The sequence below is a fragment of the Gasterosteus aculeatus genome, chromosome 1 (assembly GCF_964276395.1).
Source record: "Gasterosteus aculeatus chromosome 1, fGasAcu3.hap1.1, whole genome shotgun sequence".
Taxonomy (NCBI): Eukaryota; Metazoa; Chordata; class Actinopteri; order Perciformes; family Gasterosteidae; genus Gasterosteus; species Gasterosteus aculeatus.
Window position 1 is genome coordinate 30,937,512 of NC_135688.1, and position 18,941 is coordinate 30,956,452.

Sequence of the window (18,941 nt, forward strand, 5' to 3'; positions counted from 1 at the left end):
CTCCTGTGAGATGTTTTCATCATCTTCATCAAGGAGAAACGTTGCTCACATAGATCAGTGCTGCCGAACATGGAGAGCGATTGAGCTCGGGTGCGGAGCTGAGGCGTTGTGTCAGGGATGAATTGTGGAACCTGTGCGGCGCCAACAGCATCATACTTTGACTTCAGTGTATCGTTGCACTGGAGCTCAATCAGCTCCATTTGGAGTTTAGTTTTAAAAGCTCTCACTGCTGCGTGCATGTCTGTGACGATGCAGCTGCAGGTGCAGCGCACCGAGATGCTGGAGATGTCCCACAGAAACGTTTGCTCCCGGAGCTCAGCGGTGTTCTTCCCTTTGCTTTGCAGAAACTGACGTGTTTCCTCACGCAGCTCGGGGGAGGCGGGGTGAGCGGGGGCTTCCTGCCGAAGCACGGGTCGCTACTGACACAGAGGAGATGTCTGGGTCCTGTCCTGATTGACAGCAGAGCATTATGGGATTTGTAGTATTAGCGGTGAATGCACCGCTGCTGTATAATACCGGCGGGCAGCTCTAATAGTAATTTGATATTGCCTCGCGGGCCAAATATAATTTCACGGCGGGCCAGAATTTGACACCCATGTTTGAATAAAAGCGTGAGCTAAATGACATGTAATGTAATTTCAAAGGTGCTTGTAAAACTGTGATTTTCATTCCCAATCCCTGTCCCAGGTTGTAAAGCTGCAGTATCATTTGCCCAGCAAATAATTGAGTTGGAACAACTGGGAACTTTAAGTGGAATCACCACCAATTTCCGGTGGAATTATGCAAACTATTGATTTTAAAAAGGAGAAAAGATTACATGCATCTGACTTGAAGCAATTGTGTTATTCGTCATTTGTGTGATATCAATTCAAGTAATTCAATTAAGTTTTCCCATCTATCCTTTTTTTCAGTGAAGCACTGACTGGGTATAAGTTATAGACACACATTTTTTAGAAGCAAAGCACAAACTTTTGAATAGTTATAGACTGTTGCACAACAAGACGCATGGACCAACCATTATAATTTTATCAAATATGGCTACATTTTAGAACAGAATTGATGGGTCAGAGAAGAGAGACTAGCACAGATCACATGACAGTGGAAATAAGACACCGGAAATAAGAGGCGACAGACATTTGAGTCGTTAGGAGAGTGGTTGGATTTCTATATTAAAACACTTTGCACACTTCAGTTAACCAGAATGGTGTAAGATTCAGCCTTATGACATGAAAACGGGACAGAAAACATCAAACTCACATCAGCTGATCACAAGGTTACAACACGTTGGTTTGCTTCTCATCTCGGCTTTTGCAATTATTTAATCCCGACTATTTATTTATCAAAGTGTAAACAGAACCATGTCAATTATTTCAAATTATAGCTTATTAAAATAGATAGCCAGAATGAAGGATCCTCAAGACCTGCTCAACAGTCTCTAGCCTGGAGATCCCGGAAGCTTAGATACCAACTACAATCTCACGTCACATCCTTTAATTAAGCTGTTCTTTAACTGATGGGTTTACTCTCTATGGTGATTAATAAATACATTCCGTCTTAACACATGAATTCTTCTTCAGCTATTCAAAGAAACAAATTATGGATTGAGATTATGTGTCAAATTGCCATGGAAATTCATCTACTTCTAGATTCAGAGGATACTGTTGGTTTGAATGAGAGCATGCCATACAATGTTGACTTTGTTTTGAGCAGGAAGTCAAAGGTCACAGTCAACCCAACTGTTGAGACATCTGAACTTCAGTCGCCATGGTGATTGTGTTAACGCTGCAGGTACAGACGGTTTCGTTCACAAGAGTGAGCTCTCATTAACAAATACATGTTAATGTGTTACTTTGTTTTACTCCATATCACTTTCTTTTTCATCTCTAACGATCCAGACCATCAATTTGTTCTCCTCCCTCATTCTCTTTCGCCCGCTTGACTTTCAGTTTTCGACTGTCGTCCTCTCTTTTTTTCTCCTGCTTCTCACCATCTTTCTTCTTCTGCCTTGATCCTCCCTGGTTTTTCAGGTCCTGAAAGACCTCGGTGAAGAAATGTGGGTCAGCGTTGATTCGCAGCATGTCAGCACTCAACCAGTCAATCAGCACCAGCGCTCGCTCCCAGAATGCATCGCGGCTGGCCTCCACTAAGAAAGGTTTCAGCGGGTACGAGATCTCATTGCCCAAGTAGGAGTAGGCCAGGTAGAGACAAGTGAGGAAGGTAGCGTGGAGCTCCTGCTCTGAAGACACATCCTCGTTGACCGCCTCTCTGCATAACAGGTACACAAACACCAAACTGGCCGGACTGATGAAGCACTGGTCCTGCATGGGGACAGGAAACGTAGTGATATGCAGAAATAGTAGTAGTTTAACTATATATGAGGAGCCTCTAGGTACCTTGTAAAGCTCATACTACAACAAATACTACTACAAATATCTAAATATTTCAACCAGGACAAACACAATAGGACAAAGACAAAGACGAGCACTAGCATGGTTTGGTATTGAGGTATGGGAACTAGATGCAAGCACTGGGTACTAGATGAAGAGTTCTTCGGAGTAGACGTAGAGGTCTGGCGACTAGATATAGAGGTCTTTGTACTAGATACGGAGGTCTGGGGACTAGAACTTGTAACTAAAACACCTACCTGCCAGCCTTGAACCAGCAGCGCTCCATCAACATTTCTGAACCAAAGGACGATCTGATTGGACGACAGCTCCTTTAGTTTGATACAACGCCGACACATGAAGTCAGAAAGACAACGAAGGAGTTCACCTGTGGACGCCTGCAGAGGAAAGGACAAAAGGAGAGGTGACAAAGAAAACACACCACGAGAGAAGAGACCAGGAGAAGAGACCACAAGATAGGAGACAAGGAGAAGAGACCCTGGCAGAGGACATAAGGGAAGGGGACCCCAAAAGAGAGAAAACAAAGACAACAGACCACAACAGCGGAGAGAAGGGAAAGAGATCATGACAGAGGGGACAATACGAAGAGACCATGACAGGGGAGACAAGGAGCAGAGGATAGGAGAAGAGACCAGGAGAGATGGGTGAAGGAGAGAAGACCACAAGAGAGGAGACCTGGAGAATAGTACCTGGTCATTTGCAAGTGCCTATATGTAAAAATGAAGGCTGTCAAAGTTAATGCGTTACAATATGAGATTAATGTGACCAGAATTAATGCAATAAAATATTTTAAGTAGTCTGGCTGCAGTCAGTTAGATCGGAGAGACCGAGACGGTAGTTGAATATGGAGAGAGCTTTTTACATTAGAAGTAAAAAAAAACAAAAAAACGTGATGTACAGCAGAAAACCGCGAAGAGGAATTCCTCGACGTGTCAAACAGAAGGGGGATGAGTGTCAAGCAGACCATTTAGGACTGACAGTGCCCAGAACATGCACGAGGACAGCAAGAAGAGTCTGTGGTTCCACCCGGTGAAATTCAGCCTTGGAGCTGATCAAATGTGTGCAGTTTGTGTTGAAAAAGAATACAATTAAACAGCAGCGCCTAAAATAAACACTTTCTAAAGTGATTACTTGTTAATTTATCGTATTTAATCTTTAGAAAAAAACCTTTTAATCCCAATTCATTTCAAATTTGAAAGAGAATCTACAATTTCAAGGAGTGAGATTAAACACACCTGCACCACTACTCTCCGCGGTGATATGACGCACCTCTGGTCCGGAACGGGTCTGGGTACCAGGACTGGCCTGGATCGGTGAACGGCCTCCGGGGCTCTGTGAATGGTCTGATCCGAAGGGTCGCGCTGCACATGCTGGGACACCACGGGGTTCCCCTTTTTCCCGCCGTTCCTCTTGGCTCGTGCGGCAGCAAGGCGTTTCTTCCACCGGAGCGCGTGCAGCAGCACCGGGTGCCGCTTCCTCTTTTTCTTGTCTTCCTCCTTCTCATCCTGCAGCTCCTTCTTCTCCTCCTCATTGAGGGACTCATAAGGCTCCTGGAGCGCGAGCTTCTCCGGCCTTTTAGCCGGAGACAGTGACAGCACTGTTCCCATGACAACCACCACCCAGTTGCCTTTCTGCAGAAGCAGAGGGTCTGTTTGTCTGTCAACCCGTTAGTGACAAAAATCCATCAAGAAGACCAATCAAAGCGGTCTACAGCTTCATCCTGTCTGCCTGACAGCCCAGTGTGTCCTCGCCTTTGTCGCTGTGTCCTTCTGTGACGCAGACTGATGGACTGGACCAGAGAGGGGCGGGTTCTGCAGAGACGCTGTCTTGGTGCTGAAAAGGTTTAAAGCTGCAGTGAGGCCGATGATAGAAACAGAGATGTGGTTATTTTTATTTTAAAGATAATATCATTAGTGTAATCATTACATCTTTGACATTAACATCATTGTTAGTGTTGGACATTGCTATATATGTATTATTGTTTTTGTATTTTTATAGTAATATTAGTATTTATTACATTATTAAATACTTAATATTAGTGCTGTCAGTTAAACGCGTTATTAGCGGCGTTAACGGAAACCCATTTTAACGGCATCAATTTTTTTCTCGCTTAATTTCTTGGGGTTTTTTTGCTTTACATCTTGTGACCCAGCTACTTGATCCTGTTTGAGGGACAGTCCTACAAATCCATCCCATCCATTGTCAAACTTCTAATCCTGCACACAGGGTCGCAGGGGGGCTGGAGTCTATCCCAGCCAACGTCCTACAAATGTCACTCACAAAACATGTAAAAAAAAACAAATCCAGCACCCGTCCTTCATCTGTTGGGAGTAAAAACTCCAGCTCGACAGCATACCCACACATGATCGTATATTACATTTACATCAACATGTAAAAACCTTTTTTTCAGGCAAATCATTTCCAACTACATACAAAACCCTAAATGTGCACTTTTATTTTGTACCGCCCTGTTTGGCAATGTTGTTTTTCAATGAAAAAAACATTTGCATAAAGCTAGCCAATCCACTTTTCCGTGTTAAGAGCATTAAAATAAAATAAAAATTATGGAAAAGAATAAATGAAGGGACATTTGGAATAGATACAAATTAGCAATTAATTTTGAGTGAACTATGACATAAATGTGTTTAATCGTGATTAATTATTTTAATTTTTGACAGCACAGCACGTTGACAGCACTACTTAAAATCACAATTATAGAAAGTTGATCTGCCTGATTGAAGAAATCGAACTAAAACTCTTTCTATATTCAAAATCAAAATAAACTTCTGTGATCAAAAAATTCACTCACTCACAAAATCTTACTGGACACGTTTAGCTTAGTTTATATAACGTCATAATTTATTGTTTATCTTTATGCTTTGACCCTTTACTTTCTCCCCCAATTTAGTTTGTGATCTGCAGTTCACTTGGGTCTCCTCCAGATGGAGCTGTTCTCTATATATTCTGTCTAGTACTTCTACCACTGAGCGTCACAGACGACAGAGTCCCCCCGCTTACATTCTAATTACATTTATTTTTGAAACACGTGTGCTGGATTCTTACACTATGAAATATATAACACGCAATAATAACAATCATTATTATTATTAATGTTCTGCCGTTTGTGTGTGTGTGTGTGTGCATGCAGTGGGCGGAGCTTGTGGCAGCAGAAGGCTCATTGTCTGAGTAAGCAGAGAGAGAGAGAGAGAGAGAGAGAGAGAGAGAGAGAGAGAGAGAGAGAGAGAGAGAGAGAGAGAGAGAGAGAGAGAGAGAGAGAGAGAGAGAGAGAGAGAGAGAGAGAGAGAGAGAGAGAGAGAGAGAGAGAGAGAGAGAGAGAGAGAGAGAGAGAGGGGGGGGGGGAGAGAGACAAAGAGGAGGAGGCCGACTCTCTCTTTCTTTCTTCATGTGGGGGAGGATTAACCGGCTGATCCGCGACACGCTCTCTCTCTCTCTCACACAACCAACCACACACACACACACACACACACACACATTTCATATTAACACATAGGGAAAGACACGCACGCACTGATTCATCTGGATCAGCATCCTCATCGTCACCTTCATCATCTCCATCGGCGGCGGCGGCGGCAGCAGCAGCATCCTCATCGGCGGAGAGGACGAGAGACAAAGAGACACACAGACAGACGGAGCGATAGACAGACAGGCGGCGTTTGCCGTCTGACGACAGACTGACAGGAGACAGACGGGCTGGAAACCAACAGGAGAGAGACAGACCAGACAAACAGGCCTTCTGCACCTCCACCGCCCGTATGCCTGTCAGTGTGTGATGGCCGACCACATGATCCTTCCGCTGTGCGTCTGTTGAGTGTGTATTGTTGTAGGTGGGTGTGTTCACTGGGTGTGTGTGTGTGGTCGGTGTGCGCGTGTGATGGGGAATGCAGAGAGCATGGAGACCCAGCTGGCGGTGATCCGGTCCAGAGCTGCTCCGGTCCGACTCCCGATGCCAGACCCAGCCGAACTAGAGGAGCGGTTCTCCATCGCACTGGTAAATACACGCACGCACCGTCTCTCACACACACAGACACTTAACCGACTAGGTAACACGTAAAGAACATTAATGTATCCGTATTATAAATATGCGACAAAAGCAGAACTCATGATGGATCAGACTCAGATAGCTGATGGTAATTTTTCATTTATCAATCACAAATGTCTGTCAGAGGGCTTTAAAATATATATATACAATATATATATATATATACAACCATAGGTGTTCAAAAGATCACACTTTTTCCTTTCATGTTTTTGGCTTCTTCATGTTGAGATTCTGGTTGTTGGTCAATGATCATAGGGGGTAATCGGGCAAACGGACCGGCCGACAAGGTGGGGGTAGATGTCGTTGCGGGCACGCAGGGGCGAGTGTGCGCACGTGCCCACTTTCTTTCTCGGGCGAGGGGGAGGGGGGGTTAGGCGTATGGAGGGGTCAGGGTGTCCCCTTCAATGTTCAATGGTAGGGGAAAAACTGACATCTTATTCTGACAGTTAAAGTCCTTATCACGAGTCCTGGTTTAGGGGACTAAAGGTTAAGGGTTTAGGGATTACGGTTTGAAGGTTTTTGATAGGCGGGGTGACATTTTTTTCCATTTTTATTTCATTTATTTGCACAATTCCAGCAATACAAAATAAACAAACGTACTAGAAATGAATCTCACTGTGCAGGAAGTGGCAAAAAGCCAAACCAGAGACATCCTGGTTGTAAAGTGCTCTCTTTTGAACGTGAACTGTGTGCCCTAAACTATTTATTGTGCAAATTAGCTGTAAAAATTGTATTCCAGAATTCGATGAACCTGCCTCCTGACAAGGTGCGCCTGCTGCGTTCCTATGACAACGACAAGAAATGGGAGCTGATCTGTGATCAGGTGGGTGGTGTTAATAAAGTTCATGAGTTTGAATGTGTTCCTACAACCTTTCTTTAGTCGAGTTAAGAGGTTCTTATACATTACATTAAAAACAGTCATATTTTAATTATTATCATAAAGATATCTAATCATATCAACAGACAGTGACTGTTATTTTCACGACCTAAAAATGTTGTTTCCTCTAAAATTCAACCCAGTCTCACAGCAAAACGTGTAATAGCTACGTTGTGGAACGTGGTATTCTCACGCTTTCTCCCCAAAATCGTGACAATACTACATTTTTTAGCTGAGGGAAAGTTGATAGTCACGTGACCTAGTTGCAAACGAAACGTTGTATTGTCATGCTTTCTCCCCAAAAGCGAGAGAATACCACGTTCCACAACGTAGCTATTACACGTTTTGCTGTGAGACTGGGTTGCTAAAATTACAACTACTACTGTAGTATACAAACCGATTGTCAGAAAAACAGATTATATATTTAAAATATAATATGAATATTACCGTATTACGATAAAATATTCACATGAGAATGGAATTGTCTTTGTGGGATGCAGGAGAGGTTTCAGGTGAAGAACCCTCCGCACACCTACATCCAGAAACTCAGAGGCTTTCTGGACCCGGCTGTCACTCGCAAGGTATTGTGTGATACGAGTTTTTGTGTGAGGGTTTCCTGTGCCGATGGTGGGTTTCAGGACAGAGGATGTCGTATGTGTACAGACTGTAAAGCCCTCTGAGGCAAATTTGTAATTTGCGATTTTTGGCTATACAAAATAAAATGAATTGAATTGAATTGAAATTTAGTTTGTATATGGTTTACAACAGCGGTCAGTATTTTATAGCGAGTAATGAAACAGGTTCCCCACTAAAACATATATTATTGATCCTTTCTGTCATCAACCTGTCCGTCTCTCTTTCGGTTACGGACCCGTTTGTTTCTCTGTCTGTCTGTAGAAGTTCAGAAGAAGAGTCCAGGAGTCAACTCAGATGCTCAGGGAACTTGAGATTTCGCTTCGTACAAACCACATCGGGTCTGTCTGTCTCTCTGCTTTTGACTGTCTATCTTTCTCTGATGACCAGTCTGTCTCTTTATTTGACAACCTGTCTGTCTGTCTCTGCAATAACTCATCTGTCTCTCTGATGCTGTACAGGTGGGTCAGGGAGTTCCTGAATGAGGAGAATCGAGGTCTCGACGTTTTGGTCGAGTATTTGTCATTTGCTCAATACGCTGTCACGTGAGTCTGTTCAACTTGAACGCGATTTTAGTTAAACGTTAATCTATTCATTTGAATTCTTTAAATACGAGTACGTCATATTATCAATTGTTATGGGAGGAGGGTTAGTCAACTGATACTCGAATGGGATCAGGTTCGATGGAGAGCAGGCGGAGGTCGGGGGGGAAGTCTCCTCTATAGACTCTCCCTGGAGTCGGTCCATAGAAGATCTCCATGGCGACTGCAGCCTCCCCTCACCGTCCTCTTCTGTGCCCAGAGCAGCTCGACATTCCATCAGGTAGCATGAATAGAGCTGATATCTGACCTCGGACCAGCTAGCAAAGAATGTCCTCTAACCAGCTGCTTGTACATGCAGCTCTGCAATGGTGACTCGCTCCAACACGCTGCCGAGTCGCAGAACTCTAAAGAACTCACGACTGGTCTGCAAGAAAGACGACGTGCATGTTTGCGTGATGTGCCTGAGAGCCATCATGAACTACCAGGTAACTCCATACCTGTCTTCATCACCTTTAAATGACGCCAACAACACCTCACCTATAATATGACCTTTGGCTTCACCTGTCATGTAAAATTGAAACGTACCTAAGGTTTTTTAAATCTAGAGCTTCATTTGTGTCCTCGTCTTCCTTAGTATGGATTCAACATGGTGATGTCTCACCCTCACGCTGTCAACGAGATCGCCCTCAGCCTCAACAACAGGAACCCCAGGTCAGTACATCAGGTCTCCAGGTTTATACCACAGGTCGTCAGCTCAGTACAACAGGTACCCCGGGTCAGTACTACAGGTCCCAGGTTTATACCACAGGTCGTCAGCTCAGTACAACAGGTACCCCGGGTCAGTACTACAGGTCCCAGGTTTATACCACAGGTCGTCAGCTCAGTACAACAGGTACCCCGGGTCAGTACTACAGGTCCCAGGTTTATACCACAGGTCGTCAGCTCAGTACAACAGGTACCCCGGGTCAGTACTACAGGTCCCAGGTTTATACCACAGGTCGTCAGGTCAGTACTATAGGTACCCCAGGTCAGTACATCAGGTCCCCAGATTTATACCACAGGTCGTCAGCTCAGTACAACAGGTACCCCGGGTCAGTACTACAGGTCCCAGGTTTATACCACAGGTCGTCAGCTCAGTACAACAGGTACCCCGGGTCAGTACTACAGGTCCCAGGTTTATACCACAGGTCGTCAGGTCAGTACTATAGGTACCCCAGGTCAGTACATCAGGTCCCCAGATTTATACCACAGGTCGTCAGGTCAGTACAACAGGTCCCACAGGTCAGTAGGACCACTTAGGGGAGCAGTCACTGGACTCGTTTAATAGTGGCCTAAAAACCTGCCTATTCAGGAAGGCGGTTTTTACTGTATCTTAAATTTTTCCATGTTTTTACTAACATTTACTTCATTTTGATCGCTCTGCTCTCTCTGTCGATCCCTGACGAGGAGTGCGTTGTAAATAAAATGTATTGTTATCAAAATGATTACCTCAGCTCATCCGTCGCTCTCCCTCTCTCTGTCAGGACGAAGGCTCTGGTGTTGGAGTTGTTGGCGGCGGTGTGTTTGGTGAGAGGAGGACATGAGATCATCCTGTCAGCCTTCGACCACTTCAAAACTGTAAACCTCTCTCTCTCTCTCTCACACACACACACACACACACACACACACGCATCATACAATGCCATACACATACACACTTCAGTATTAAGCACACAGTACACACAGACCTCAGATACCAGCAGGTGGAAAATGTGTTAAAGTATTGCTTGATTACCTCTCCTTGACTGGTCTCTTGCAGGTGTGCTCAGAGTCGATGCGCTTTGAGAAGCTGATGGAACATTTTAAGAACGAAGACGACAACATCGACTTTTTGGTATTAATTACTGTGCTGCTTTAAATCCGTTAAAGCATTGATGGCTTTAACCCTTCATTAGAGCATTAGAATAAATGTATATATGTACATTTAAAAACAAATATCTATGTATGATCTGTCTATGTATATTTAGTAGTTAACACAACATTCTGATTATTGATTACATTTTCTCTGTCTTCACCCTAAAGTTCAAAAGCAATGTTTAAGTGTAACTTGATTTTCAGATTTATAAAACCAGACTTTAAAACATATATATTATAAATAACATATATATTACAAGATGACCACAAAGCAGGTGAATAACCCCTCGCGTTTGTTGCTGTGTTGACGGTTGGTAGGTGGCCTGCATGCAGTTTATTAACATTGTGGTTCACTCGGTGGAGGACATGAACTTCAGAGTCCATCTCCAGTACGACTTCACCAAACTGAACCTGGACGAGCACCTGGAGGTAACGGGGTCCCATGAACTGCTCTCAGCTAATCGGATGAGGGCTGATGATTAAGACAAGCTGGCCCCCCACATGTCTCTGTACTCGTCTCACTATCCGTCTCAATGGCCGTCTCTCTCTACCCATCTCCCTACCAGAGGCTGAAGCACACAGAGAGTGACAGGCTCCAGGTTCAGATCCAGGCATACCTCGACAACGTGTTCGACGTGGGGACCCTGCTGGAAGACGCCGAGACCAAAACGGCTGCTCTGGAACGGGTGGAGGAACTGGAGGAGAGCATCGGAACAGTAAGTCAGACATGTGAAGAGACAGAGGTGGGGTGATAATGAATGCAATTAAAGACATTGAAGAAACAAATTTAGACAGACATGCTGGCTTCTGACGCATACCTCCACGTGTATCTCTCTCTCTCTCAGATGTCAGAGCGTCTTCTGGACGTGGAGAACGAAGCAATGCTTAAGATTGTTGAACTCGAGAAACAGCTGATGCAAACCAACAAGGAGCTGGACCATGTCCGGGTCAGTGTTGTTGCCATGGAAACCACACAAGCATTTGGTCAGCATAGAAACAGAACACCAGACACTCATTAGTATAATGAAACTAATGAGACATTTTAAAAATATTGATTTTGGTTTCTTTACCATAACAAAGAAAAGGAGAAAATATTTAAGGTTGAAAAACAATGAGATTGTTCCTTCTGCTTTCCACCTATTCCTACTCAAAAAACACTGCTCACATGCGCAGGAGTCGTATGCCAGCACCAACTCCCAGGTGCACACCTTGCGGCGGATCGTTCGGGAGAAGGATCAGACGATCCGCCGTCAGAGTCGTCTGGAGCGACAGGCTCAGGAGGCCCAGCAGGCCGGAGGACCCGGAGCTCCTCAGCCCACGAGAGGTGAAGGAGATGGGGGAGTCGGGGACTCTGCCTCCCCCTCACCTCCCCTTTGTCCTAACCTGTCCCCCAGGTAAGAGACATGCCTGTTCCCTCCACTGTCACACACAAACTACTGAACTGTACGTCTACGTCGCTTAAAGATGGAAAAACATCCAAATAAGAATTGAGAACCAAAGACTGATGGTAGTAGTTGATTAATTAGCGTATTTATTTCGACAGTCCAGAGACCGTAGCCTATCACAACATGGGACCAGCAATGGTGGGAGCTCCAGGGATGCCAGTCCCGCCCCCTCCACCTCCTCCTCTCCCAATGCCGGGCACAGGTGAGTTTCAGCTCCACCATTCTCAGTAACAAACAAGGTCCAACTGCGCCAAATAAACCAAATTGCTCCTCAAGTCATCAAAAACTACAAGTGCTGCCCTATGACATGACTGAAGGATAAACGTTAGTATAACAGGAACAAATACATCACCTGTTTGAATTATTTCTTCTCTTTGTCTTTAAAGTGCTCAATGGGTCCTACCAGGCACCCCCCCCACCCGTTCCTCCTCCTCCACCTCCTCCACCATGTCGGACCAGCGAGCTCTCTTCCTCTGCCCCCAACCCCCCCCCTCCTCCCCCTGTTGCCCCCCCTCTTCCAGGTTCAGGTGGGTCACCTACAGTGATCTTTAACTCGGGACTTGCAGGTGAGACTGAACAAGCAGCATTAATATACATTTTAACATATTTGTGATGCGTCCTCTCCTTACAGAATACTAAAATGCTCCTAAGTCACTACTGTTAACCATTTCTTTGTTTTTGTTGTCGGTGAGTCACAGGGGTTGGGTTTCCCCTTCCAGCCAATCACAATCAAGAACTGTCCGTTATCATGTTAAATGACACGTTTCATAACACTAACATGTTCTTTCTTTCATTCTGCTGGCAGAGGGTCCTCTTAAGTTGTTCTGTACGTTACAATCTTACATTTTACCGGTATCATATTTCGTAACAATCCTACATACTCCTCCGTCCGTCTATCATTCCTTCATCAGCTATTGTCAAAGCCTAAAGACCAAAGTGAAATATGACCTCAGATTCAGTCTGAACACAATGTAGACGTAATCCTTCTCAAAGTAAATCTGATGTGTAGGCGACTACCTGTGTCTCTGATCACCGGTTTGCCTCCCTGATGTACAGCGGTGAAAATAAAGAAGCCAATCCAGACCAAGTTTAGGATGCCTGTGTTGAACTGGGTCGCCCTTAAACCGAGTCAGATAAACGGGACCGTCTTTAACGACATCGACGACGAGGCTATCCTGCAGGTACAATTACATTAAAGTATTCAAATTATTTACATTCCAATGTGGGTTTTTACAAGAGTAAAAATTAATATTTATAATAAAACTGTTGTCAGTTGTTGTTGACAAGTAAGTTGTTGACAGAGTAAACACAATCTTAATCTAAATGACACCTCCTTGGTAAATAAAGGTCTTATCTATACTTTGGCCAGAGTTTCACCTGATATTTAAAGTTGACTCTTTTATTCCTGAGAATGTTGTAAAAGGGTTTAGCCGGTCTCTCTCTTCCTGTAAATATCTTTCTCTCAGGACCTAAACGTGGAGGAGTTTGAGGAGATGTTTAAAACAAAGGCTCAGGGTCCAGCAGTGGACTTGACTTTGTCCAGACAGAAAGTTCCTCAAAAAGCTCCATCCAAAGTATCTCTGCTGGAGGCCAACCGGTCTAAGAACCTGGCCATCACTTTAAGAAAGGCCGGCCAGGGGCCTGAGGTCATCTGTCGCGCCATCCACACGTAAGTCCACCATAAACAACAATAACAACAACACAGGTGTGAATACCAAAAAGAACCAGTAACAAGAACACAAGTAATACCAACAAGTAATCCATAACAAGTAACATGGGTTGAATAAAGTGACGAGTCACAGGAGTAGAACCATCCCAACCGAAACAAGTAAAACAACTCTGCAAGAAACAAGTAAAGATACTCTACCAGTAACCAGTAAACCACCTCTATGAATACCAGTAACAAGTAAAAACCTTAAATAGCAGACATGTGGACCACATTCACTAAGTATGTGACTTGCAAATGGTCGCACTATATCTTTTTTTTACAGTAATGAGGTTGAATACATATGTACTCAAAACCTTTCCGATTTTGATTTTTACATGTTTTTGAAAAGATGGCTTCCAGACGATGGACCATTTCGTGTTGGTCCATTACATAACATCCAAACAAAATAGATTTGAATCTGTGGGAATACCATGACAAAATGAAGAAAGTCCAAGTGGGATGAATATTAATGCAAAGTACTGTGTATACATATATAACGTGTATATATTTTATGAATATAACTTGTATTTAGTTATTAATAACCAATGACCGTAGAGTGTGACTTATTTTCTATAACAACCTAGATTAAAAACATGATTATATATATGCATGTACATATATGTACTATATATTAACCCTTTGTGTGTCTCCACAGGTTTGACCTTCGCACCGTGCGAGTCGACTTTGTCGAGTGCCTCATGCGTTTCCTGCCCACTGAAGCAGAGGTGAAACTTCTACGGCAATACGAGAGGGATAGAAAGCCTCCCGAGGCTCTGAGTGACGAGGACAGGTTCATGATGCAGTTCAGTCGCATTGAGAGACTCAACCAGCGCATGTCCATCATGACCTTCATGGGCAACTTCGCAGACAATGTGCAGATGTTAACCCCGGTAAGACAGAAAAGTAGAGAGACACATAGGTAGAGACACACAGGCAGAGAGACACACAAGTAGTGGCAGAAGAGTGGCAAAGAGAGGGTAATGGGGCGTCGCCCACCTGAAGCGCCCCTCTTTAAGACCAAAAGAAAAAGAGATAATATTCATAAAAAATGTCCATATTTGTGTTTTTGAAATATGGAATGTACCTAGTAATATTTGCTGAAATGAATTGGACAGCCCTACCTAGAGGATTTTCCACCGGCCACCACTGAGGGGGAGATGGGTAGAGATACAGACACACAGTTAGACAGACATACAGACAGAAAGAGATACAGACAGACAAGTATAGCAATTAATGACCTCTTTGGGTGTTGTTTTCTCTTAGCAACTTCACGCCATGATCGCAGCTTCAGTTTCTATCAAATCATCTCAGAAGCTCAAGAAGATCCTGGAGGTCAGTCTGTGCTACTATACAAGTACTCATTATTATTTAAGTATATACATTTAATAAACTATATAGATTATCATTATATAAATATATAAACTCAAAATATATTATCACAGAAATATAACCTATAAATATGCTATTACAAAAGTATATAAACTATAAATTTGTTATTTCAGAAGTAAATACACCATAAATATGTTATAGATATAAAACAAATATAAATCAGTTAACATAAAAGTATGACTCATGAAGTCAATGTATGATGGAAGTGTACTATTAATGTGTTAATGATCTAATAATACTATCACGCATGAATCATTCACTAGGGTTCATAGTTGTGATATAAAAACACAATCACTGCTATGACACTGATCTTTATTTCAGATAAAACACGAGGATCCAATATGTTCATATGCCTTTAATGTATGTGTATATATATATATATATATATATATATATATATATATATATAAAATGTATGAATACATCTGTATACATGATCGGAGAATTGAGAGTGAAACTTACTAACATACCTTCCTTTGTGTAGATCATTTTGGCTTTGGGGAACTACATGAACAGCAGTAAGAGAGGAGCAGTGTACGGATTCAAGCTGCAGAGTCTAGACCTGGTAACTAACAGAGAGACGGACCGACAGAGAGAAACTGAGACAGACCAGATAGAGAGACGGAGACAAAGAGATGGACAGACAGATACACAAAAACGGATACAGTGATCAATTATGGCAGCATGTTCATTTATATACAAACCTCATCTACTGTTACCGGTTAGCATTAGTTAGGTTAACTTAACTGAGGTTAGGTCAAGCCATTTAACATTGTGTTTGTGTTTCAGCTCCTGGAGACCAAGTCCACAGACAGGAAACAGACGTTACTTCATTACATCGCCAACGTGGTGAGAGACAAATATCCTGCAAAGTGTTTGTTCTACAACGAGCTTCACTATGTGGACAAGGCTGCAGCAGGTAAGTCATCCAATCAGAGCACTCCACCACAGACTCCGCCCTCACCAGTCTTCCGTCCTCATTAGTCTTCTTCTCTCACCTGTCCTCCCCTGTGCAGTGAGTCTAGAGAACGTGCTGTGTGATGTGAAGGAGCTGCAGCGCGGCATGGAGCTCACCTGGAGAGAGTTCAGTGTCCAACACAACGCTATTCTAAAGGATTTCATCAGCAGACACGAATCCCGACTTAGCAAACTGCTGGAGGACGCCCGCATCGCTGAGGTGAGACACGCACATCATGGTGGTGGTTAGCTGCTGCTTTAATATGAATCTTTGATAATGACACATTATTTACATTTTATTGATGCCGATGACATCACTGATCCATCATTACTAATCCTACTTTTTGATAAACCATACATTTTGTCTGGATTTCCATCAGGATGCTTTTGAAGATGTGGTCAAATTTTTCGGAGAGAGTTCAAAGACGATGCCGCCATCGGTGTTCTTCCCCATCTTTGTTCGCTTCATTAAGGCATACAGGGTGAGTGAGTCGGGCACCACCTCCTACACGGGTGGCGTTGTGTACGGACATGGCTGTCTCAACACGGGGTCGTTGAGTATTCAAAGAGTGAGCTTCTGTATTTGTGTATCTACAGCTGGCAGAGGAGGAAAATGAGCAAAGGAGGCGTCAAGAACAAATACTACTCGAGAAGATGGAGCAAGAGGACCAGCAGGAGGAGCAGGAGAGCAAGGTGACTCGCAGCCGAGCTCATAGGCGGCCGGTCTCAGTCGATTCTCACCATCTCTTCGCTCGCAGTATGACATAGCGGCTGGGATATGAGTATTTATGACCTCATAATCTGCTCCCCACCCCCCCCCTCCCTCCCTCCTTCTCCAGTCTCCCTCCCACAGGGGCAAGCGGCAGCAGCAGGAGCTTCTCACAGAGCTCAGACGAAAACAAGGGAAAGACAGTCGCCATGTTTACGAAGGAAAGGATGGAGCCATCGAGGACATCATCACAGGTAAAGACATCACCACATGTGACCCCGGAGGAAACCGTGATAGGTGAACTGCAACTCAAGTTCTGTTTTGTTTCTTCCTCACCCGCAGCTCTGAAAGCCGTACCTTTCACGGCCCGATCAGCCAAACGCAGCTCTCGCTTTTTCTGTGACCCCGCCCACTCTGAGGAGCACTACTGATTGAGAGATTAAATCACAGCAAAATACTGGAGGGACCAATTAGCACTTTGAAAACCTGAGTGATGTGAGGTGATGATGTCATGGTCTGTGTGTTCTTATTGGTCTGTCGGTGACCTGACCTGACCTCTGATCTGTCCTCTGTTACAGAACCCCAGTTCTGTGGTGGTTCTGGGTGTATTTACATGGATCTTGTACACGGTTCTGCTCCTTTCCCCTTGTTGTTTTCTACTATGTTTAATGGAGAACAGTTTCTTAGGTTTGTGTTTTTCTTCAAGCTCCTTCAAGTGTTTCACAAGGTCAAGACACTCATCGACCATGTCACCTCCTGTACCCGCCCCTTTTAATCATCTCCTCGCAACTGCTGCCGTTAGCCCGCGAGCCATCACCTGAGCCACACTAGCAGACAGCACAAGGACACACTTTGACCAGCATGAATCCAATTGGTTGGAGGTAAAGAGACAATGAACTGACCTGATTCACGATTCATTAAAGAAGCTCTTCATTCTGTTGATTCAGGACCCACTTGTAAGAGACGGTCCGGAGACTCCGTGGAGGGTCCTGCTCAACCTGAGACTTGAAGGGTTATCCTTAAAGACCTTATGGACTCCCAACTCCTTAGAGACCTTCCGGAGTCCCCACGGAGGGTTCTTCCTAAAGACCTTCTGAGTCCCTAAGCTTGGATGGAGAAGCACAGACGGTTGTTGTCCTCCAGTATTCTATAGTCTAGCATCACGTATCTAGTCCAGAATCAACACCTCATCAACTCCCCCTTTACCGTTATCATGAAAGAACGTAAAATATCATTTCAAGGTAAAACAAAACAAGAGAGACAGCACAACATTTTCTACGTGTACAGACATTTTCTAGAAACATGTGATTGTTTGTTTGTTGTGATTCTGCACTTATTGCTTTAAATAAAACAAAACCGTCTATGTGATAATACTGTCCCTTTAGATTAATATAAAGCTACGTATTAATATGAGCTTTATATTAACACAATCTCAATAATATCAAGACAATTAATAATGTGATTAAATTAAACACATGTATTGAGTTTAATATAAAGACGACACTATACTACAATTTAAAACTATAAATATAACTAAATATATATTAATAATAAATATAACCAACATTAAGATGCTTCAAATAAACTAAATTATTCATTAACACAAAGAACTCAAACAACCGTATCTGGTCTGGTTGCCATATTAACACTGAATTACCAAACAAAAGAAGCTGAGACTAATGAGCAAAACAAATTCAACAAAGACAAAATATGCTAAGTTGCAAAAGTGTATAAGACACATAGTTTATTTATACTTAGTTTTTGATATATGTAAGGCCACTTCATATAATTTTACAAATTATTCTACGGCACATTTAGGCGTAATACTTAATTCACTTGACCTGATTTGCTATTCATTTTTTTCCTGACTCATTCATTTTATCTGCGTTCTTAAAATGCTGTAAAACAACATCATTAATTAATCACTTCGGTTAATTAATCTCTTCCTACAAAAAAAACTGTCGAGTGACAAGTGATCATCCAGAGAAAGCATTCGAAGGCTGACCTTTGACGCCAAGTCCTGTCACCTGTAAAAAAACAAACACAAATTGGTGGTACAGGTGTGTTGTTGGTACAGGTGAGCTTGTGATACAGGCGAGTAAGTAATGGTGAGTGACTGATACGGATTAGTCTATAGTACAGGTGAGTCAGTGATAGACCTGGGTTAGAGTGATTGGGTTGCACAGGGGAGTGATACAGGTGAGTTGGTGGAACAAGTGAGTGAGGGGTCGACGTGGCGCAGAGGTAGAGAGGGTGCCTTGGGAACCGCAAGGTTGGTGGTTCAAGCCCCGGCTGCTCTGAATAAGACACCTAACCCCTAATT

The 18,941-nt window shown here is 43.4% G+C and overlaps 3 protein-coding genes across 13 annotated transcripts in view; 1 reads left to right on the plus strand and 2 right to left on the minus strand.

Moving 5' to 3' along the window:
- Positions 1 to 1,141: 1,141 nt before the first annotated feature.
- LOC120829235 (cyclin-dependent kinase 5 activator 2) lies at positions 1,142 to 10,616 on the minus strand. 5 transcript variants are annotated; one of them, XM_040193214.2, is made up of 4 exons: positions 10,006 to 10,616; positions 3,641 to 4,254; positions 2,645 to 2,782; positions 1,142 to 2,318 (listed from the first exon to the last, which is right to left on the minus strand). In XM_040193214.2, exons 2-4 carry the CDS (start codon positions 4,010 to 4,012, stop codon positions 1,884 to 1,886), a joined length of 945 nt encoding a protein of 314 aa, XP_040049148.2. In that variant the 5' UTR covers positions 4,013 to 4,254; positions 10,006 to 10,616; the 3' UTR covers positions 1,142 to 1,883. The 5 variants fall into 5 exon arrangements, with proteins under 5 accessions (XP_040049148.2, XP_040049140.2, XP_077959654.1 ...); XM_040193206.2 differs by having other exon boundaries at positions 3,641 to 4,238; positions 10,006 to 10,147; XM_078103528.1 differs by lacking the exon at positions 10,006 to 10,616 and adding an exon at positions 5,931 to 6,950 and having other exon boundaries at positions 3,641 to 4,238.
- Positions 5,749 to 17,986, plus strand: fmnl2b (formin-like 2b). Of its 4 annotated transcripts, XM_078103333.1 has the most exons (28): positions 5,749 to 6,414; positions 7,205 to 7,288; positions 7,843 to 7,923; positions 8,240 to 8,316; positions 8,437 to 8,520; positions 8,654 to 8,797; positions 8,876 to 9,002; positions 9,152 to 9,228; positions 10,041 to 10,134; positions 10,316 to 10,390; positions 10,729 to 10,839; positions 10,977 to 11,126; positions 11,256 to 11,357; positions 11,584 to 11,804; positions 11,954 to 12,057; positions 12,242 to 12,421; positions 12,661 to 12,681; positions 12,912 to 13,036; positions 13,322 to 13,524; positions 14,219 to 14,453; positions 14,827 to 14,895; positions 15,437 to 15,517; positions 15,742 to 15,871; positions 15,969 to 16,129; positions 16,290 to 16,391; positions 16,507 to 16,602; positions 16,749 to 16,872; positions 16,961 to 17,986. In XM_078103333.1, exons 1-28 carry the CDS (start codon positions 6,298 to 6,300, stop codon positions 17,047 to 17,049), a joined length of 3,264 nt encoding a protein of 1,087 aa, XP_077959459.1. In that variant the 5' UTR covers positions 5,749 to 6,297; the 3' UTR covers positions 17,050 to 17,986. The 4 variants fall into 4 exon arrangements, with proteins under 4 accessions (XP_077959459.1, XP_077959460.1, XP_077959448.1 ...); XM_078103334.1 differs by lacking the exon at positions 12,661 to 12,681; XM_078103322.1 differs by having other exon boundaries at positions 5,960 to 6,414; positions 8,240 to 8,520.
- Positions 16,958 to 18,941, minus strand: part of rgn (regucalcin) — a 5,440-nt gene continuing 3,456 nt past the window's right edge. For 3 of the 4 annotated variants that reach the window (XM_040193236.2, XM_040193252.2, XM_040193246.2), the window contains exon 8: positions 18,335 to 18,645. In XM_040193236.2, the coding sequence (XP_040049170.2) occupies positions 18,595 to 18,645 (51 nt within the window). In that variant the 3' untranslated portion in view covers positions 18,335 to 18,594. Of the gene's footprint in view, positions 17,725 to 18,334; positions 18,646 to 18,941 lie in introns of those variants that run through there. The other variant, XM_078103550.1, reaches the window with a different exon arrangement.